Source organism: Corvus brachyrhynchos, unplaced genomic scaffold (assembly GCF_000691975.1).
Source record: "Corvus brachyrhynchos isolate BGI_N302 unplaced genomic scaffold, ASM69197v1 scaffold101, whole genome shotgun sequence".
Taxonomy (NCBI): domain Eukaryota; kingdom Metazoa; phylum Chordata; class Aves; order Passeriformes; family Corvidae; genus Corvus; species Corvus brachyrhynchos.
This window is the reverse complement of record NW_008237239.1, coordinates 17,943,463-17,963,787: the sequence shown is the minus strand read 5'-3', so window position 1 is coordinate 17,963,787 and position 20,325 is coordinate 17,943,463. Positions and strand designations below refer to the sequence as shown.

Below are 20,325 nucleotides of genomic sequence, written 5' to 3'. Positions count from 1 at the left end.
ATTCCTGCTTACACTGACAGTAACGTTCACTGGGGGTCTTTTTTTCGAGTCAGCTAAAAAGCATTAACACATTCCAAATCATATCTTCGCACTAACTTATCCAAACATTACCTTGCTAAAATTCCTATCACAATTCTGGATATTGCCCCGGCTAAACATTTGATTTCTGATTTATTTCATGTCGCTTAACTGCAATTAATTTTTATTTCACCACATGCAGATGGTAGAGACTAGAACTCAGATATAAAAGGGCTTTTCCTCCTTTTTTCCTGGGAGGAACAACAAGCCAGTTAGACTTTAAGCTGAAATTAATGCCTATCAGCCTGACATGGGGCAGCACAAAGGCACTGCCTGGGGTTGTTGTGCCCTATTTTCAGGTGTAAGGAAACAATAAACAGCATTGGATAAATCCAAAACTGTCAGTGAGAGTGCTTCTCCTCTGCTTCATTCCTGGGAGACGGGAGCTAAGGGGAAGCAGAAGCTGCTCTCCCAGCAGTGATATCCAGCTGATTCTGGTGCTTTGCTGCAGCTGGGACCATCTCCCAGCTGAAACCAGCACTAACTGAGAAGTTCTGCTCTTCTTTACACCACTGCCTGCCATGAAACACTTTATTAGGAACCTCCAGCTGACTGGACCAGAAGCATCTCAAAAACACAGACACCTTTGCAAGGTTCAAAGTCCTTGACCCATTTTTCCTATTTAATTGCAGGAACCAGTGTCAGACAGAAAAAAAGTACTGACTGCTGGACAAATGCCATCCCTCAGCAAATCCAGCTGAGATCCAAGCTCAGCGACATTTGGATATGAACAGTGACAGCCAACCATAATTTCAGGGCTCAAACCCAGGCACAAGGGTAACGTGGAAATAGTCGCTGAGAGAAATTTGGGAAAAGCTCAATTTTCCAAATAGTCATTCAGAGATAACTGGTCAGGTAGCTGATCTCCATCGTTTTGGTGCTGAGCTGCACAAAAATTAGAAAATAAATGTATACCTTACTGATATTTATCATAAAGGCCTTATACAACATAGAATCCTGAGATGGAAGGAACACATCAGGATCATTGGAGTCCAACTCCTGGCCCCGCACAGGACAACAGATTCATTTTGCACTCTCACTTTTCACTTAAAGATTCACTGGAGTAAAAAATGGTCAGTTGCAATAAATAGCTGTATTTACTGAAAAAAAAAAAGAGAGAGAGAGAGAGAGACTCTCCTGTCCAAGGATTATGAGGTGTTTAACCTCAACACTCAATGCTTTACTTTGCCAGAGGGAAACTATTCCCTTTGTTGGTAGATCTGGTTACCAGAAGTGATAAAACATAGCTTTTGGTCATTATTACATGCCTGCATAAGCTAAATCCCTGCAGGATAGAATGAGATATGCATCAAATTGTACGTTCTCCATCAGATCATACAATACAACCTAAATCCTTGCACAGGAAGAAAATCCTCATGTTTTCAGAATGTTATTGACCCAAGAGAACAATTTGAATTGCTCCTAAATATCAAGCTAGCTTTTGCTGTTATATCGGATATAACACCTATGTGCTTTATCACTTCAACACTCAGACAACAAATCCAAGAGATTAAGTTGCCAAAAAAGTCTTTATAAGCCTCCCAATTAAATTTTTTTTGCTACGATGAACAGTTTCCCATGATTCTAACCATGAACTCTATCTAGATGTTTTTTAAACACGCAGTGCTCATTTAATTTGTCTGGACTTAGCTTTACTTGTTTACATCTCTAAGGAATAGGACAACCCACAGCAAAATAATGTTGTAAAGGAGATAGAGAATCCAGTTTTCTGGTAAACTGCTTTTTTAAGGTTTTATTAAAAGCAAGAAGAATGCAATTAATTTTTATGGGTTTTTTTCCCACATAAAATATCAAGGAATAATCCAAAAGGATTTTATATTTTTTAATCTCTAGATTATCAAGGTGAAATCATCTGAAACTAACTGCTGTTTCATCCCATTAAAATGTGTGAAATGTCAATATTGCAGCTTTTCTTAATGTTGTACATATGACTATCCTTTGCATAAAATTAAGCAAAATGCAATTTAGCAGACTAAAAATCAATATGCTATTTGGCAACTGTGTTACAGATGTCAATTCACATTTTTACAGTTCAGACATCAAGCTTTATAAAGGTTCTTGTCTGCTTTTCCTGTGTTCTTACCTACCTCTTCAATTCCAACTGAGCATCTGCTCTATCTTCACAGCAAATGTGAGCAAATAACATTGCCTTTCTGTGAGGAAAGCAATTGTGAGGAAGGTGTTAAAAACTATAAAATCGTTGTCTGAGTGATTCTTGCTCTGTCTGATTTAGATTTAGCATAAAAGTGTAAGCTTTACTGACTTACAGTGTGCCCACTGGATAAAATCCTATGGAAAGGGGCAAACCCTATAGACTTAACTAAGAATTTCACTCACTTCCTTTCTGCTATGAAATCAGTATTAAACTTTACTAACCTACTCTGCAAATTAACAGATAGTTTTGACATCTCCCACAGAAAAACTTGAGGCTCGTGCCAGAGTACAACAGGGAAGTATGTTTCCATTAAGGCACCAGAGATGGGAAAAGGTCAATACAATCCTACTAACATCCTACATGTGTGTATTTTCATTTGAAGTTTAGTAACAGCACTGGGAGGAATGTCCTAGGAAGATGGGTTGAGGACTTTGGACTTATTTGGAGAAAAGGAAGCTGAGCAGTGACCTCATTGCTCTCTACAGTTCCTTGAGGCAGGGAAGCAGAGAGGTGATCTCTTATCCCTGGGATCCAGTGCTGGGACATGTGGGAATGGTTCAAAGCTGAGCCAGAGGAGGTTTACACTGGACATTTCTTTATCTAGAAGGTGGTCAAAACCTGAACAGACCTTCTCAGGGAGGTGCTGATGTCCCAGTACTGTCAGTGTTCAAGAGGCATTTGGACAATGCCCTTAACAAGATGCTTTAACTGGGTCAGCCCTGAATGGGTCAGGCAGTTGGGTTAGGTGATCCTTGGCAGGTCCCTTCCAATTGAAATAGTCTATTTTATTCTATCCCTATATAACTCATCATATGCTAAAATTAAAACTTCTATAAATCTCTAACATACAGGTGATTTAAAATTGAAATGATCCTACTATAATAATCTCCAGGGCTGGAGGTTTGTTGGGTTTTTCCCCCCCTCTCCTTCTCCTCACTGCTCCATAGGGATGGTATCCACATAAGAGCGCAGGATTGACTTACCAAGTCTTCAGTTTAAGGTTCCTTAGAAATGCTTTTTTGCAATACTGACTTCTAATGTCTTTCCTCTCTCATCTTCAAGAGCTGACTAAATATTATCAACCACTGGGAAAGCTGGCTCTTTTCCTTTACAGCATCTACTTGGTTCACTCATCTTGAAAAGGAATTAAATCATCTCTGTAGGAAAATCTGAGAGCATATAAAGGAGCCAAGTCATACAAGACCCTCCAAACACTTTTCTTGTATTCTTCCTTCCCTAAACTTTTCTCCAACGAGTGTAGCCACTTTTAAACACTGCTCCAAAACTGTCAATAAGAAAATTGCCATCAAGCACACTTAAACTGGATTTTCCCTGCTTTAAATGGAAAAGTTTATATACAATTTAAAGTATATACTTCTTCAAAAGGTTTAATTGAGGCTATATATATATTCCTTTAACTTTTGAAGCACTGCAGGCAGGACCACATAGAGCAGTGCCTGGCAAATTAAACAAAAGTTCTGAACTATTTAAGAGAATAAAAAAAAGCTTTTCTGTGAGAAATACCACCATGAATCATTATTTGAAAACAAGCCAACAGCTAATTTGGAGCAGACTAATATTATTTCAAGATCCTTCACAAGTCTAAAACCATTAGTCTTTTCTCTTTTCTTGGTAATTACAGTGAAATTAATAGATATGTTCTGGGATTTAAATGATGACTAGAGTAGTTTTCAACATTTTTACTGGCAAAAAGTCCCTTCCTTAGAAATATTTTATTTCAAAGCTGCTTTTATTACACTTCCCAGTTGAATGGAGCAACACAAGGTCATGGCCACGTCTTGTATTTCTCTGACAGACAGGAAATTAACATGACCCAAGGAATCACAACATACACAGAAGAAAAACCCCATCTCATGATACCAAGGAGAATGAAAAAGATGTCCAAGAGTGCCTATTTTTATCATGGTATCTCTCCACACAGGCTGAAGTGCATGTTCTTACAGGCATTAATGACTGACATTAAGCACACAAAGTTTGGCTCTAGAGTAGGGAGACTTGGACTGTCAGAAATCACACCTCAACTGGTACTTCAGTCTTCCTTCCTGTGCAGATGGAAGAATTTGTGATTGTAAGTCACCAGGGGGTTCAGTTTTGCTCTCAGAAAACCTCCTTTGACCAGAAAGCTTTTCTAAAGATAGACTAAAAGCACTTACAAGTTCTCCAAATTGTTCATTCAACTATGGTGATAAGCACCAGTTTTTTTCTCCATATTTAATCTCTTGCAGCAAATGAAAATACTGTTACTTAAGATCTTTGTTACAAATGTAGTCAAGTATCTCTTCAAACATATATTTTAGTGTTGAACTCTTCCAATATCTGTTAATTTAGTCATTTAGAATCTCGTAACTTTCAAGTGATATAAAACAAATGTATAGTCAACACAATATATTTTAAAGGATTTAATATTTTAACTGCACAATGAAGGCTCTTTAGCTTTTCCTGGTGCTAATGAAAACTTGCACATATATAATGCAACATTATCTTCTGTATCTCCTGACATGAAAATTGTTTTGTATGCTCAGTAACAAGCAAGCAAAAAAGGAAATATTTACTGAACACTTAAGGTTTAGAGTATTGTAGCTAAGACCCCAGAGAAACACTCTAAGATTGAAGAGACTATGAAACAGATTTAACATAACCAAAGCTGTTCAGCAAAACGTTTGCAAAAGTTCATCCATTTGACAGAACAAACTAAACATCCCACAAACTGGAAACGTAACATAAGAATTTTGAGGGAAGGTATCCCATTAACATGCTGGAAAATATGGAAGAAGTGGCAGAAGTGATGCAAGTAAGCTTTTCTAGTCCAGTACATTAATCTATTTATGATTTTAGTAGGAAAGAACCAAATCACACCCCAATTTGCAAATAGTGAGGCTAGGCTCTCTGAAATATCATCAGGATTTCTACCTGTAACTTCCCTTACCCTGCACTGATCTGTCAGTGGTACCAACTCATTTCTATTTTGCATTGATAGTCCAGGCTTTAAGAGACTTCTTTATTCAGAAGAATCTCACTGCAATTTTTGTGTAGCAAAATCAGTGCCAAACTTCTCAGGCACCCTCTATATTTCCCTCTTGCACTGTGTTTGGAGTTTCGTTTTGCTGTTCAAGCACCACCGACTAATTAAAAGCATGCACATCAATTATTATCCACTAGGAGATGAAGACAACATTGAAATATCAGAGAGGAAGAACATGATTTTGGAAGGAGTTAGAGACAGAGAAAGCAATGGTAACTCATAAAGAGCTTTCCAAAGCCAGTGTTCATCATTCTGCACTTTCCCCCACCATAAGGAAGATTCAAAACTTTTAAGTTGGAATACTCAAATCTCTCAAAACACATCTCTTTAAGAGTAATGTAAATCAGGTCATTCACCATGCATAGTTTAGACTGTTGTTCTTTGTCTGGTGTTGTCTTATCCACATTTGAATCTTACTACTGTTGAAGAATGGTTACAGGACCAGGGACATGGGTCCCTGGAAGAGCCGTACAAGCAAACACCTTTTTAGCTTGACATAAGTAGGCCTCTTGCTAACTGCAGAAATCAGCAGGCCTTTGTAAGCCTCTTGCTAGCTGCAGAATAAGGAAATCGTGAGAACAGAAATCATGAGAACAAAGAAAGAAGGCAAGGACACAAACGCAGTGTTCTTGACAATCCTGTTACAGATAAACAACAGGACGTGCTGACAACATGTACTGACCATGAGGAATGAGGAGGAACCCTGAATCGCAACATTAGCGATACGTGTAAAATGTAGCTTTTTACCCAGCATCAATAGACAATAGAGAAGTGACAAGTATGCATATTTGAGTGTATAAAAGCAGAATCCTAATTCCAATAAACTGAAGCTTGCATTATCGATCACATTGACAGTCTGCATGTCTTCCCTTGCCGGAGTCAACAAGATACTACAACCTCCTACTAAATTAAAAGTATATGAAAACAACTATACATTGTCAAAACATTCCAACAAACTGACATAATTTTGGATGTTATGGTTTTTTTCTTTAAGTGTACATAAATGCTCAGTTTTAAAAGTCATCTCAAACCCCACACCAATTAGTCCTTTTCCAGAATGAGCACAGCTGATGCTGGTTTTCCAGTCAATTTAGTACAAAATAAAGGAGCCATGTTTTTTATGGTTTCCCTCCCATTATCAGCTTTACATCTTCTGAAGATGGCAATTCAAAGGCCCAGCAGATTGCTAGTTATGAGTGAGCTCTTCTGTTGTTCAGGGAAAGGTGAAGGATACAGGGCATGGGAAATTCATCTTCAAGCACACACAGGACCTGAATTCTCCCAGGAGCAGAACCTCCATGGCAAAATAGGGCCAGGCAGATACTCAGCTGCACTCAGACCAAAGCAGGAACCTTCGATGCACCTCCTTCCTATGGCAAAAATGCTTGTTTCTAAACAACCTGAAGTCTAGACAAACTAAAGTTTAATTAGTACAATTAAAAAGCCTGCAAAAATCCCTTGGACAGCCCAGAAAGACAGGTGTTTTGAAGTGCACTTCTATGCAATACTTTCCGAACTGTGCTGTTTTTATTTGGTCAGCCACCAAATTATAAATGGCATTTTTATTTGTATTCTTGTCTCTGTGTGTCAGCCCTTTGCTTTCAGCTCCAGCAAGTGCAGCAAGCTGTTTGCACAGCCAACAATGCACAATATTTATCATGGGAAGAATAAATGAATTAACAAAACCAGAATGTAACTCTTAAGGTATCACACTCAGAAATAATGCAGGACTAAAATAAAAAGATGTGAAAATGAGGAAGCACAGCTCAAATTAGACTGACATGAAAAATTATTTCAAAGAAAGAAAAAGAACCAGTTCATTTGGTCACAGGGAAAACCTACTTCTCCACATGTGCACAACAGAGAATCCCACATCTGGACTCAGAGGGATGCATGAGATAGCTTCGCATTCCGTTTCCTTTTCTGCAACTCCATCAAAATCCCAAGTATGCCATTGGGTTGATAATGCTTCATAATAAGAAGATAAGAACTCTTATTTTGGCATAGAATAAATGGCTTAAATGAGAATAGAGGCAGAATTTGTATTGTTTCAGGAACTCATGATCTATAGCACGAACCAAGAGATTTGCAGTGGCCTGAACACTGAATGAAGTGATGGTAACAGCTTTTACCTTTTAGCTGCTAAGGTTGATAAAACATTTCAGAAATCCCACTTTCAGAAACCTGACTGAAGGTTTCTTCCTAAAGATTCCTATCTTCAGTCTTCCTAGGGGAAGGCAGAAAGTCTCCTTTACTACTTTTTAAGTTATTATATGCATATGTATTTTGTACAAAAGACACTAGTATACAATTCATATAAAAAGTGAAAACAAAAATCTTTTAATACATCAAATAAAGCAGAAGCTAACAACTTTCAAAACAGGATAGGCTGTTTTAAAAGCTCAGTGGAAAAACTTTTGTGAACAGTTCACGTTGATGAAATGAGGATATTTGAAAATATTTTATACACATGTATACACATAATCAGCTCTGCAAGCCACGCAGAATGTACTAGATAACAATTATCCTTTTCCTGGAATCAAGCAGGGAACTGTTTCATAACAAAGTCTTGTTATTAAGATTGGTATTTGGCAAACATTCCCTTGCTTTTTGAAAAAAACAGAAGCTTTTCTTTTTTCCTGGTTCTAATCTAAATGCCAAGTAACTAGAAGGAAAAATACAAAATGGGTAAGAGGCAGCTGTAGTGTTCTATCCTCACTTCACAGCTTTTTCATTTTTATAGAGCTTCTTTTTAAAGTATTAAATAAAGTGTAAGTATTCATGTATATCTGCAGTACTGTTTAAACAGTGTGTGGCACAGAACTCTGAGACACAGCAGAACCCAGAATCCCAGAACCACCACATCAATCTGCAGTGCCAAAACACTTCAAAAGAAGGTTTAAATCTAACTGAAAGGAAGATGTACAGTAAGTCTGGATGCTTTACCAGTTTCCTGATGCTGTTTTTTGCCTTCTTTAGAATATAAATTGGTCTAGCAAGCAAAAACTTTGAATCCAGCAATTTAAACCAACTAAGCTTTGGAGCTAAAACCTCCAAAGTAGGCTGGTGGGGGACAGGAACAATTTACATATATCCCAAAGTCTTAAATTTTAGCCAAAGTAAGGATTCTGTGAGGTGTTAAACAGATTTTATTCTCCTGTTCCAGCTTGAGATGATTGCATGATCCTGGAGAGATCATCCCATATATCCTTTCAGCCCGTTTTTTTTTACCACAGATAATTCAGATGCTTTTCAGAACAGTTCTCCTTACTTGTCTGCTTTAGTCAAAAGCATTAACAGTATAGTCTAAAAAAGTAAATAACAGTGGGTGACATAAAGCAGGTTCACCCTGAGCCAAGAGTGCTTGTTTGAATTTATTGGTTTGATACTGCAGAAGTGCAAGCACTACACACACTGGCAGTCTGGAGCACTTGCCTTAGCAGCAGCACTAGCAGTTCTTTCACAGCTCCCTGACCTCTTCTGCCCTACCTTTTGCCTCTGAGTCCACAGACCTAAGTTTTCTAAACTTTATCACCCAAGAGAGATTCCAGCAGAGTTGGCGTCAAGATTAACAAGCATACAGGTAGCTTTCAACTGGTGTTTTCCCATTAAAATCTTCCCATACATGTCTGAGGGAAGCAATCCAATTTGGTACCAGAGACAACATCACTGTTATTCCATGCCTTTCACAATCCTCAGACGACTTCCTGAACGAACTCTGCACATCCTTCCTCTTCCACTCCTATTTATATGCATACATTTCTATACGAAGATTAAGTTTTGAAAAACACCAGCAAAGGTTCTAAGAGTTTTCTGGCTTTTTTTAAAATAATATTCTGTTCTCCTAGAGAACTATGCAACTGTTCACTATTTATTTTATCCTCCTTTCAATCCACTAAGTGTGCTACTGGGCTGCACAGTTTTACTTTTCCCTAGTGACTCCTAACTCAATGCTTCCAGTCATTGTGGATCAATCTTCATGCTTCTTTCACAGCCTTACTTCTCCCCATTTCTACTCCACCCTAGTGAAGGCTGCTGATGACTACAGAAGCAGGGGGCAGCAAAGGAAGGGCAATAACTACCCATCTTCCAGCAGCTCTAAGCCCCCAGGTTTCTTGAGATACATAAGTGCATTCCAACAAAAAGGGATACTTCAGCATGAGCTCTCCAGAGGGGTGAGGTAGGGAAAAAAAATCATCCAACACTACTGAAAAGAACTAAACATGCCATGCTCCTAACAGGTAAATTCAGAAATGGTTAGAAAGCAATCAAACCCCCAGACAACTGCATGCTGATATGGAGAGATGGCTAGAATTTCCCAGGGAGTGTTTGTGTCGTCAAGATATTATGGCCACTGAAGAAAGAGGTATGAACATGTTTACATGAACTACTTCTTAAATATGTGCACACATTAACACAAGAAACTTTACTCAAGATTTTCCAACCTCAGCAAAACTTCTAAAGATCATCATAATCATTACGACGAATAGTTGAACTATTTTACCTACTTCTACAAGAGAATTTTGACCACAATCATGCTGCAAAACACCAACCATTAAAAATATTTTCTTTTACGCTACAGGACTTTTTCACCAACCTAAAAAAATTAACAGGTGTCCAGACTCTCAAGATATGGTGGATAGATGATGTTTCCATGTAATTTAGTTAAACTTCAAAGCTGAACCCTCTACAAAATTCCAGATCCAGCCAACTTAAGAGGATAGGACAAGTGTGGCATTATTTCAGTCTGTCTTTACACACTCCAATCTGCAATGATATACCAGAGCCACATTCCTTTAATATTAGGTCACTGACAAATGTTAAGCCTTGGGCTTCAAAACCTGACAAAACCTGTTGTGCTGAAACAATTGGTTACCTGCCCAGAGCTATAAGCATCAGTGATACAGTTTGCAAAGAGCATTCATCCTCCTCTCTCTAATCACATCTTTTCTCCCTTCTTAAAATCATAACAATATTTGAATGCATTTTTTAAAAATACAAGGAAGCAAAATTAAGTGCTGTTTGACTACATATTGAATTTAATTAATGTATTGTATCAGAACCTGCATTTAAAATAACCCTGTTAAAACATGCACATTTTATAAAGCTGGATGATTTCCAACAAACCTTGTAATAAAAATACCTGGAGAAGAAGCTGCTGTGCATATTATAAGCTCAAACTGCAATAAAATTAGAGTGTGGAACAACAATCACATTAAAATATCACACACCTAAGTGATACTTTTCTGTTTACAGGAACTCACCCGAGCATGTAAAAAATGAATACACATTTATCACCTTTTATAGCATTGCCAAGTAGCTACAAATGAGGCAGTTTGCTTCTTCCTCAGTGCACATCCATCCACCTGCAATGCTGCATGCAGTTGCTCCCAGTTTTTACCATCTCTCAACATGTCTACACTGACAGTGGCCTCTCTGGGTGATATCTTCACAATGCAATGAGAGACGACTGTATTTAGACACACCTTGTTGAGTATGGAGAGAGAAAAGAAGTCCTTGGTTCCATGCTAAGTCACAGTGAGATGTATACACTGTCCACTAATGTAGACATGGGCAGTTCAAGGAGTGAAAAGGTATGGAAGCAGTCCAGTAATCATTTGATAGGGATGTGCAGAGTTTGCTAACACATATAGCTTTATATAGCTTATTGCATCGTTGTTTTGACTGCTAGCAGTAAGACAAACCATTTATCATAAGTCACTAGTCATAATTTCTGTATGTTTTTGTAGAAGTGTACGGTATGGCAAGGAAGTGCAAGATGAAAACCAGCTTCTTGGCTCAAGAGCCCAATCAGAGCAGTTCAAACAGTTTTTGTATTTGTGAAGCATGACAGAAAACATTATTTTACCATATCCAGAAGAAATTCTCACTGTTTTTATTTCTACACTAAAGCCAGAAGCCCAGACTATGGACGGCATTTGTTCCCTTCCTCATGACTTTGGAATACAGATGAAGTTTAACAGCCCTGCTGCACAGGGAGAAAAACCGTGAAATCAGTGCAACCATTCCGACAGTTTGAAAAGTATGGCTGATCCTACAATAGTTCAACTTCCTGCATACCTTTGCATACAAAATTATACAGTATCTTTGCTTGACAGTTAAACAAGTATGGGGTGGAAAAAACATCTCTGTAAGCAGTTCTGACAACTCAGATTTTTTCCATTCGTAAGTGGAATAACTGGCAGGAGAAAGCTGATTTGCACTCTGTATTATCATCATCCCTATTTTCATCTGCTTTTACCTTAGGGGAAAAAAGCTTTATTCACTTTGAGTTTTTCCACATTAGATGCTTTTCCCAGTCTGGTATTTTTAGGAGTTTAAAATTAGTTCATATATTTCATCAAGACAAAATCACTATAACTGACTGAGAAACACTTGTAGCTCCAAGTTCTTGAACAAGGTTGCAGATGTTGGAGAACAAGGAGAAGGATAGTTTTTAATGCTCCCATGAAAATCCACCCCATTTGGCCCAGCTGCAACTCAGAAAAAAGAAATTAACCCTGCTTAAAAGCTTCAAAGTATCTTCCTTCAATGGGGAATTTGGATTTTAGAAACCGCCTCTTAATTGACTGATTTTGCCCAGGACCAGAAGGCTGTAGAAGGTTTTTCTTCTGTTTGTTGTTCCTTGAAGCTAGGACTACTGTCACTGGAACTCCAAAGCTAACAAAGAGGCAGGTTCATATGAAGTGGAGAAGAGAAAGGATTACAACCTGTAACAATCCAGAATTTCTGAATCTGAACATGAATTTGAAGTTTAGCAGATGACCTACACTGAAAAGACATGAGGGCAACCCACTGTACCTGCTGACCCAACAGAGAAAAAACACCCTGTACACTTGAGAACAGGACTGTTGCAAGTGTTTTTCAATGTATCTTTTTAAGGAAATACGTGTTTTCATTGGACTATGCAGACATACCAGATCTTTCAGTGTATTCTTAGCTATCTCTGTATTGGTTTGTTTTACACAGCAGAGGTACACTCTGTGTCTTGTAAAAGAGCTAATGAGCTACCAAACAATCCCCAATATGAAAAAAAAAAAAAACCAGCCTTTTTTTTGTCCCCCAAGAAAGAACTAATTCACTTCAGGAATATTCATGGAGCCCAGCAAAATTAATCTGACTTGGTTTCTTAAGGAAATAATAACTTGGTAATGCATCAAAGATTAACCTGTAAAATCACTGGGGAAGAAATTTGGTTCATCTTCCTTTCAGATCTTCTACTTTTGTAAGAAAATGGAATAGTTCTGGGAAAGACTACCCATCCTGACAACTAAGAAATAATGCAACCTCCTTACCTTATCCTGGCCATGTGTTGCTGCACAGGCTGATGCTGGAAATGGTCAGGCCACTGATGGTGAAGGCAGAAGGATGGGGAGGGCTGAAGACAGCAGGCAGGCTGATAGACAGGGGTGTGTTTTTGGCAAATAGAGGCTGAGTACTCAGTGTGTGGCTGCATGCAGCACGAGGTCATAGGAGATGGTGCTGAGCTGCCAACCACTGAATGACATTCTTGCTTGCTGTTATGGCTACTTAAAGAATGATGGTATGGACAAGGGTGGCAGCATTGCGACAACATCTGCTGAGTTCTTTGGTTGTCTAAAGGCAGAAAGGATGGTTTGATTGTACCATTAAGTTGCAGGCAGCCATTTGGACTTGGTTTTGTTCTTGGTGTTTCCTTGGATGGGAGCTGTTGGACTGTGATGTCTCCGTCATTCGCTGCAACAACCCCTGGGCCAGCAGCATTTGACAAGATGCTGCCGTTGCTCAGGACCACAGAGTCAGTGACGTTGCTCATAGCCATGCTCCAAGTTCTCAGTGGATACGTGATGTTCCTGAGGAAACAAATAAAGCAAAGTTTAGAGAGCTGCAGCGTTTCCAGATGCTCAAAAATAACTTTAGATTAAAGTGAGTAAAACTCTGCTCTGAGCTTCGCCTTTCACAACAGAGGGGACCAGAAAGGAGTCACACACACACTGCCAGGAATGCTTCAAAGTACTTAAATTTGTTCAACAAAATATTAAGAGTGAAGTTATGTAAATTCCCAGTGAGTAAACCAAATTGTAAGTCAAATGAACAGAGATTTGACAGTGTCTGTGTCACAGCTAACAAGTAATGGCTGAGATGCACAGAACAAGCTCATTGTGCACAAGACTGAGTTATATCCACTATATATAAAAACAGATTTTGGTGTAAACGGCATAACCATCCACACCTTGCACTGCAATTTACCTGTGTGCTTTGCAAACCTGCAGGAGACAGGCCCACGCAGTAGACATTGTTTAATAACCATTAATGTGCTGGTTTTAGTAATCTCCTTTCCAATCTCTATTGAAAACAAGGCATATTCATGATTATAAAGAAATTCTTTTGAAATGCCTTATTTGAATAAATCAAGCCACTTCAGCAGACATATCAAAGTTTCTGAATAGTAGACTAGATCTTTAGCAGAAGCTCAAAATGAACTGTTATAAATACTAAAGAGATGGACTACAACCACATGTTTTTCCCAAGTTGACAAAAGAATAATCCCAGGATTAAGCTACTGCTGATTGAGAAGCTCTTGCTTCTCAGTGACACGTATTCTAAAGGCAGTACATAATGTACTATGCTGTCAATAAAGGATATTAGAGGATTTTCTCCTGAAGTTTTTCAAGCAATATGTAGGTAAACGAGAACTATTAACATCATAGAAGTGACCACAGCTCAAGACCAAAACTTGTGTGAGGTGCTCACAGCAGCCAATTTCTCCCATCTTAACTATAACCTTGTTTTAGTAAGATATAAAGGTAAGTTGGAGATCATTATTTTGACAAATAACATGAAAGGTCAAACACCACACTCAGATAAGAGTTTGCTACCCAATTTACATGGGCCTGGGAGAGGCAGGAGGAGAAAGAGGAAGTAAAACACTAATTATGTACTACTTAGTAGAATAAATCAACACTTGCTGAAAAAACAGAATCAGTTAATTACAACTGCTTTGACATTTTAATACCGTATTTAATTAACAGCATTGCAAGTCCAAATTGCAAGGCTCGCATTACAGACACTGAACTTTGCAGAAAGACACAACATACAGATTAAAGCAGATAAGCAAGGAAGTTTCTAACTCATTTTCTTCCCTGATACCTTTGCTGAGTGCTCAGAGAGTTAAGCCTGCCCAGCCAGCTGAGCTATTTAATTGCCTGAATGCTAATTCTGAGCAGAAAGTGCTTTGCTGACTGGAATGCTCCCCCTGACAGCCCCCCGTGCAGCATCTCCCTGAGACAGAGCTAAATCCTCCACTTCTGAAACGAAAATTAATCCTCTGCTATTTGTTCTAGATCATGTGCAGAGCCAGATGCCCTGGGAAATCACTTGCATTTAGATAACCACTCAGAACAGGAGAATATGCTGCTTTGACAAGCAAATTTTTCCAGCCTTCAATTCCACACATTCTTGCTGGGTACCCCCTCCCCTGGCCCAGGCAAGTCAAGCCCAAGGAGGACTTTCTGCTGAGCACAGAGAGCAAATTCAAGTGGCTGGCTAAGCTTCAGTTTGGTCTGAAGAGACATATTAGTTATGTGAAATTCCACTGTGTTTGAGCAGTCTGGTTTTCTCCCCCACTGCAGTCAACGTCAAACCTCAGTGGACAGAGCGAGAGCCGGACACTAAGGCAGAGAAAGCTCCTCTCCAGGTGCCTGGTAACATCTCAGGAATTTCTGGCAGCTTATTTTCACATTCACTCACATAAGAGGCTGCACAGTGATGCTCTTACACTTGTTTCTACGTTAGTCAGACTCATCCATATTATCACTTGAAACTGCTGTAGACTGATCAAAGTTACTGTCTACTGTGGTAATCAAACAGAAGGGACGGAAAGACTGCAAGTATCTGACATTTCAGGAAGACAGATACACCATCCTTTTGCTTTAGGACACTTGCAACATAATTTTTAGTAGCTGTTTTCAACCACTTCATGAAGGAAACCACACATCTCTGTGCCAGGCACACATGTGCCAAACACAGATGCCCAAGCTTGTGCCTGCAGCAGCTGGGCAATCCCAGCACGGACACACGGGCTTGGCCCTTCAGTGTATCTGTGCCCCTTGAGAACAGGGAATGACATGGGAATTGTAACTTCTGTCCACACAGCTCAGCAGCCTCCATTTAATAGGATCTAAGATAAAATGCTTTTTTTCCCCCCCACAGATACAATATCTACCTGTGTACCTTTCGTTCAGAAACTTTTTAGAACTACTACATTTGAAGAAAAGATCATCATCAGTACCACAAGATATAATTCTGCTTTTGTTCTCCTGTTGAACAAGCAATTCATGAACCATTTCAAACTCTAAAAATTTTAACAGATAGAGCTGATTCTTTCTTTTTTCTTAAGGCTCGAGGAACTCTTTGAGTTCTGTCCATTTTTATGGAGTCTTTGAGAGAGGCAATGGAAGCACCTGCTTGCCTTGAAATTCTTTCAATGACACATTAAACCAAGACTACTTTGCATGCTAAGGTCTGATTAAATATTTTACTCAGTCATAGCTAAGAACTGGGACTCAACCCAATTGTCTAGAATGTGAGCGGGGCTGTACATTTTCATTTGGTTTGGTAGCTTTTCTATTTTTTAAACAAATGTAAAGAGAGTCATTGAATTTGACAAGGCTAATGGCATCTGAGTTTTGTTTCACTCGGGTTTGAGGGTATTAAAAAATCTGTACTGTGGTACTTCATTTGTGTCCCTCTCTACAGAATTGACTATGAACCACTCACAGCAAAACTTCACCTGCAGCTGTCACACCAAAATATATTCTTAGATTATATTCTTATCTCTCCGCTGCATTTTGTCTCCTCTGCCGTAATCGCAGTGACTGGGAACTTAGATGTAATAATGTCCCAATGAAATAGTTAACTGAGTCTTTTTTTTAGAGGATGAATAAATAAGCCAATTAAAATGTGACAAGTAAAAGCATAGTACAATTTTTAAAATGACACGGGCATGGGAAATCTAAGAACATGCTGATAATGAAAAAAAATCTAAAAACAAGAATCTTTGAAAATTCAGTCTTTGAGAATTCTGAATTCTTTCAATGTTGAAGTTAATTATTGCTACACTCCTCACACTGCTTTAGGATCTGGTATTCTCCAGGAGAACGGGGTTTTCAGATTTATGACAACGAAAAGCTTTGAAGCAGTGGACAGGTATTCTGAATAATGAAGTTGTAGAAAATACAGGTTTTAATGCAGGCAGCCCTACTTAACAGAAGATTAAATACAGTTAGAAAAAGTGTTAATCTACATGTTTAATACATCCCACTTAGGTACCCACATCTCCAGCTAGACACAAGGTATCTTAAACATGATCATCTCTTTAGAAATTATGCCAGCTGGACTGCTAAGGGAAGAAAACCAGAATTGTCTTTAATTACTGCACTCTTGATAGCAGTAACTGCTCAGAAAGCACTTGAGCCACGCAGTTGAAAACAAGTCTTGGAAGAGTGTCATATCTGGAATGTACCATGGTCTGAGCAGCAATGTTCCTTCGTGACAGTTTTATGGAGTAATCCATCTATTATTTGTAGAGTTAACAGTGAACACAACTCACCCAGCAGACAGCTGCCATCTGCATTGCAAGCCCTTCAGGAAATAAACTAATGGTGTACCACACAAACTACGTAGGATTTGGTGCTCTCCAACTAGCATATTCTTTTAAAACTTGGATTAAGTTCACCTGTTCCTTTGGCTGCAACTGAAAGAATTTTTCTTTAAGTTTCATAAAAAGAAAAATCCAAAACAAACAAAAAAAACACCAACAAAAAACCCCCAACCAGACTTAAAAAACATTGATTCAACAAATCCCATCTGGACTCATAATGCCTGCAATTGGGAATGACAGAAGTGCAAATCCAAGAAGGAATGACGTAGTGGAAATTTAGTACAACCTAGTATATTAGTACAGATAATTTATAGATATTTAGAAGACAACAGAGAACAGCCAAGTGTTGAGGGCTGTTTTAACCATATAAGAAAAAAAATACCCAAAATATGTAGCATGCACAAAACCAAAACTAAACTGCTGTCAGGCTTTATATTTTTCATTTAAGGTAGGACAAAATTCCAATTTCATTTCAAAGTTATCTAACACTTTTCAGCTGTAGTCAGCATTGCATCACTCAGCCAGCTGGGCCAGTCTAGGCTTTATGGACTTTGCAGACCTGTCAGCTACGAAGCATCATCGTTCTGAGATGAACATGATGTCCAAAGTAACAAAAACGTCTTTTCATGTTAAAATTCATCTAAACCACCTGGATTCTAGAAGCAGTGCATTTCTGAAATAAGCAACATTTAACACTCCCAGCACTACCTGTTAAGGCTCCTTGCAGATGAAATACCATAATGGCCATGCAAGTCCTTTAAGACGCTGAAGTTTTCCAACGTGGCTGATGGGTTACATGGTCTTACAGTCTGTAAACTCAGTTAAATCCTCTCCAGGCTTCGCCTGCTGTGCCAGCCAGTGCACAGCCACTCTTAAGGAGGGTTTGCTCCTCCTTCACATTACCGGAATTCTTTGTATCTTTGCTTTTTCTCAGTGCTCAGAGGAGTAACAGGTGGTGCCTGGTGTTTGATACTGCATTTCATGGGAGATGTCTACTTATCTATCACTGCAATGGTCTTTAGCAAGTCAAACTGCTTTTTAATGTTTTATGGTTGTTGATCTCCATTTTGGCTCTCAGCTAGACATTTTTCACATTCTCCAGCTCTTACTCCAATGCTATCATACATGGTGCTTGTTTTCTCTCAATACCTTGATTCTTTCTTTTCCATTTCAGCTGTTAACCCCTAGGTCTTCCCTGAAAAGCTTTCTCTGTACAAAACACAGGCACTTCCCAGAACAAGCCATCCCTGTGCTTTCCTTTTTCCCCCCAGGTATTTCAAGTATATTAAATACATGCATTTCAGCTTCAGGAAGTCTCAAATTCTTATTTCATCCACAAGCAAGTTTACCTGATATATTTATTAATCTATCAGCCATTTCACTTCGAAGATTGGTACAACACAACTCCTATTTTTGAGAAAGGCCACTACGGTCAGCTTATTTTCTGCACAGTCTATAAATACCCATTTTCTCAAGTAATGTCACCCTATTAACAAGCAGATTTTCATCAATCTAAGTCCTTGTTCCCTAAGGTAGTAGTTAGCACACAATTACGAAGCAGAAGAGGCTTGTAGAAGGGAAATTTCCCCTCCTCCAAGTGTTTTGAGAGCCAGCTGTCCCTGCCATCCCTCTCCACAGCCTGTGAGGTTGTGAAGCTGTCCTGTCCTGAACCTGAGACTCCATGAGTTCATTTCCTGTGTCGCAGGCTGGCTCGGGAACCGCAATTCCTGTGACAGGGAGTTTCCAGATGTCACCGTGCCAGCACCACAGCTCACGTACAGATGGGCACTGGCAAACCAGCGTCGCCAAGCTGGCACAAGAATGGACCCAGCAGCGACAGCTATGGAGTAATGGAGCTGGGAAAGACTGCAAAGGGTGGGAAAACAAGGATTCTTCAGACCCTCAGAAACAGATTTTGCTTTGCTTTTAAGCTAAAGTTACTTCTCCTGGCACAGACAGCAAAACAACAGCAGACCATTCCCAGAAATCATTTGCAGGGCTTCAAGTACAGATATCAATAGCAGTACTTTAACTACAAAGTCCTTTTAAAGTAAAAATCTACAATAGATATAATTAGACTATAGAGAGAAGACAACAAGAAGCTCTGAATTCTCTTCCAAAGTTTTGTATGATTCTAAAGTTTTAATTAAAAAAAAAAAATTTAAAATCATAACTATTTAGGGAAAATGAAAAAAAAAAAGTATTAAAGCCTGAAAAAGCTTCAAATACTCTGAATTTTGGAATGAAACACAGCTACTATGAGAAATTATTGGAACCATACTACTTCAAGAAAAAATGTGTGTAGTGCTGGAAAGCAGGTATACCTCAGCACAGTTTAAGAGCCCAGAAAGCTGTTAAAAAAACCCCCAAACATTGCTTACAACTGCCTCACTGTCATCACCCTAAATCTTATTCATACTACTTACTGACTTCTATTACCATATGAAAGACTTTAAAGTTTTTGTAATTGCAAATATTCTGATCCAAAATAGCTCTAATCCTGCTTACGCAGAAGGGGGAAAAACCAAAATATGTCTCTTTCTGGCTGTAAGAAGAGTTACTTGCATTGAAAGTTTCACAGGGTTTTACTTCATCATGCTGTGGGATTAACATTGAAATTATTACAGCTGTAAAGGGACATAAAAGCAACACTCCTTAACTACAGCCCCAGCTATACCTACCATCACCCTGGCTCTATCAGTGTTACATAAGAGGTTAAGAAACCTCTCCACCATCTGCTTAGAATCAATTTTTTTTCCTGTCCAAATTTAAAAGCTATGTTTAAACATAGTAACAAGAACTGTTACTAATATTAGCATTTTTCTTCCTATTTTAACAGAAGTACTAATATAATTGTACCACTACAGTACATTACAGAAAGCAAAGAGTGAGAATGCCAGGGCACATCAGGCAGGTACACATTGGCAGTCACACCTATTTGATAAACACAGAGCATTCCTTGCATTTGGCTACAGAAAACACAGCAAAGCACTTTTACCCTACTGGTCCAGCAATAATTTTCTTTGAAAGCTGAACATGGGAGAAGTAATTTTTTTTTGTTGTTTGCCGCTTCATTTCCCAAGCATGAGCCGCGCTCTGAAGGTCAAATGATAAAGCTCGTACAGCACTTTTATCACAGCGCATCTGCTCAAGGAGCCGGATCTCGAGCCCGGGGTGTTTTGCTTTCTCACCAGGCTCTTCAGCGCTGGCAGGGTCCTGCGCTAAGCCCTCCGGCATTTCTACCCACCTGAAAAGTCTCTCACAAGCCCAGGAGCCCACTTGCATTACAAAGTTGCACTGCGGTGTAAATACACACCAAGTTAAACTCCTCACGCTTTCCGAAGGCACGGCCAGGTCCGAAGCAAC

General features: G+C 39.0%; 1 protein-coding gene across 3 annotated transcripts in view; it reads right to left on the bottom strand.

Annotated features, from left to right (window-relative positions):
* DISP1 (dispatched RND transporter family member 1) overlaps window positions 1–20,325 on the bottom strand; it is a 58,315-nt gene that overhangs the window by 20,081 nt on the left and 17,909 nt on the right. The window contains exons 1-2 of one of the 3 annotated variants that reach the window (XM_008630350.2): window positions 20,276–20,319; window positions 12,614–13,150 (exon numbers count right to left, since the gene is read on the bottom strand). In XM_008630350.2, the coding sequence (XP_008628572.1) occupies window positions 12,614–13,119 (506 nt within the window). In that variant the 5' untranslated portion in view covers window positions 13,120–13,150; window positions 20,276–20,319. Of the gene's footprint in view, window positions 1–12,613; window positions 13,151–17,667; window positions 17,793–20,275; window positions 20,320–20,325 lie in introns of those variants that run through there. The other 2 variants (XM_017730065.1, XM_017730067.1) reach the window with 2 other exon arrangements.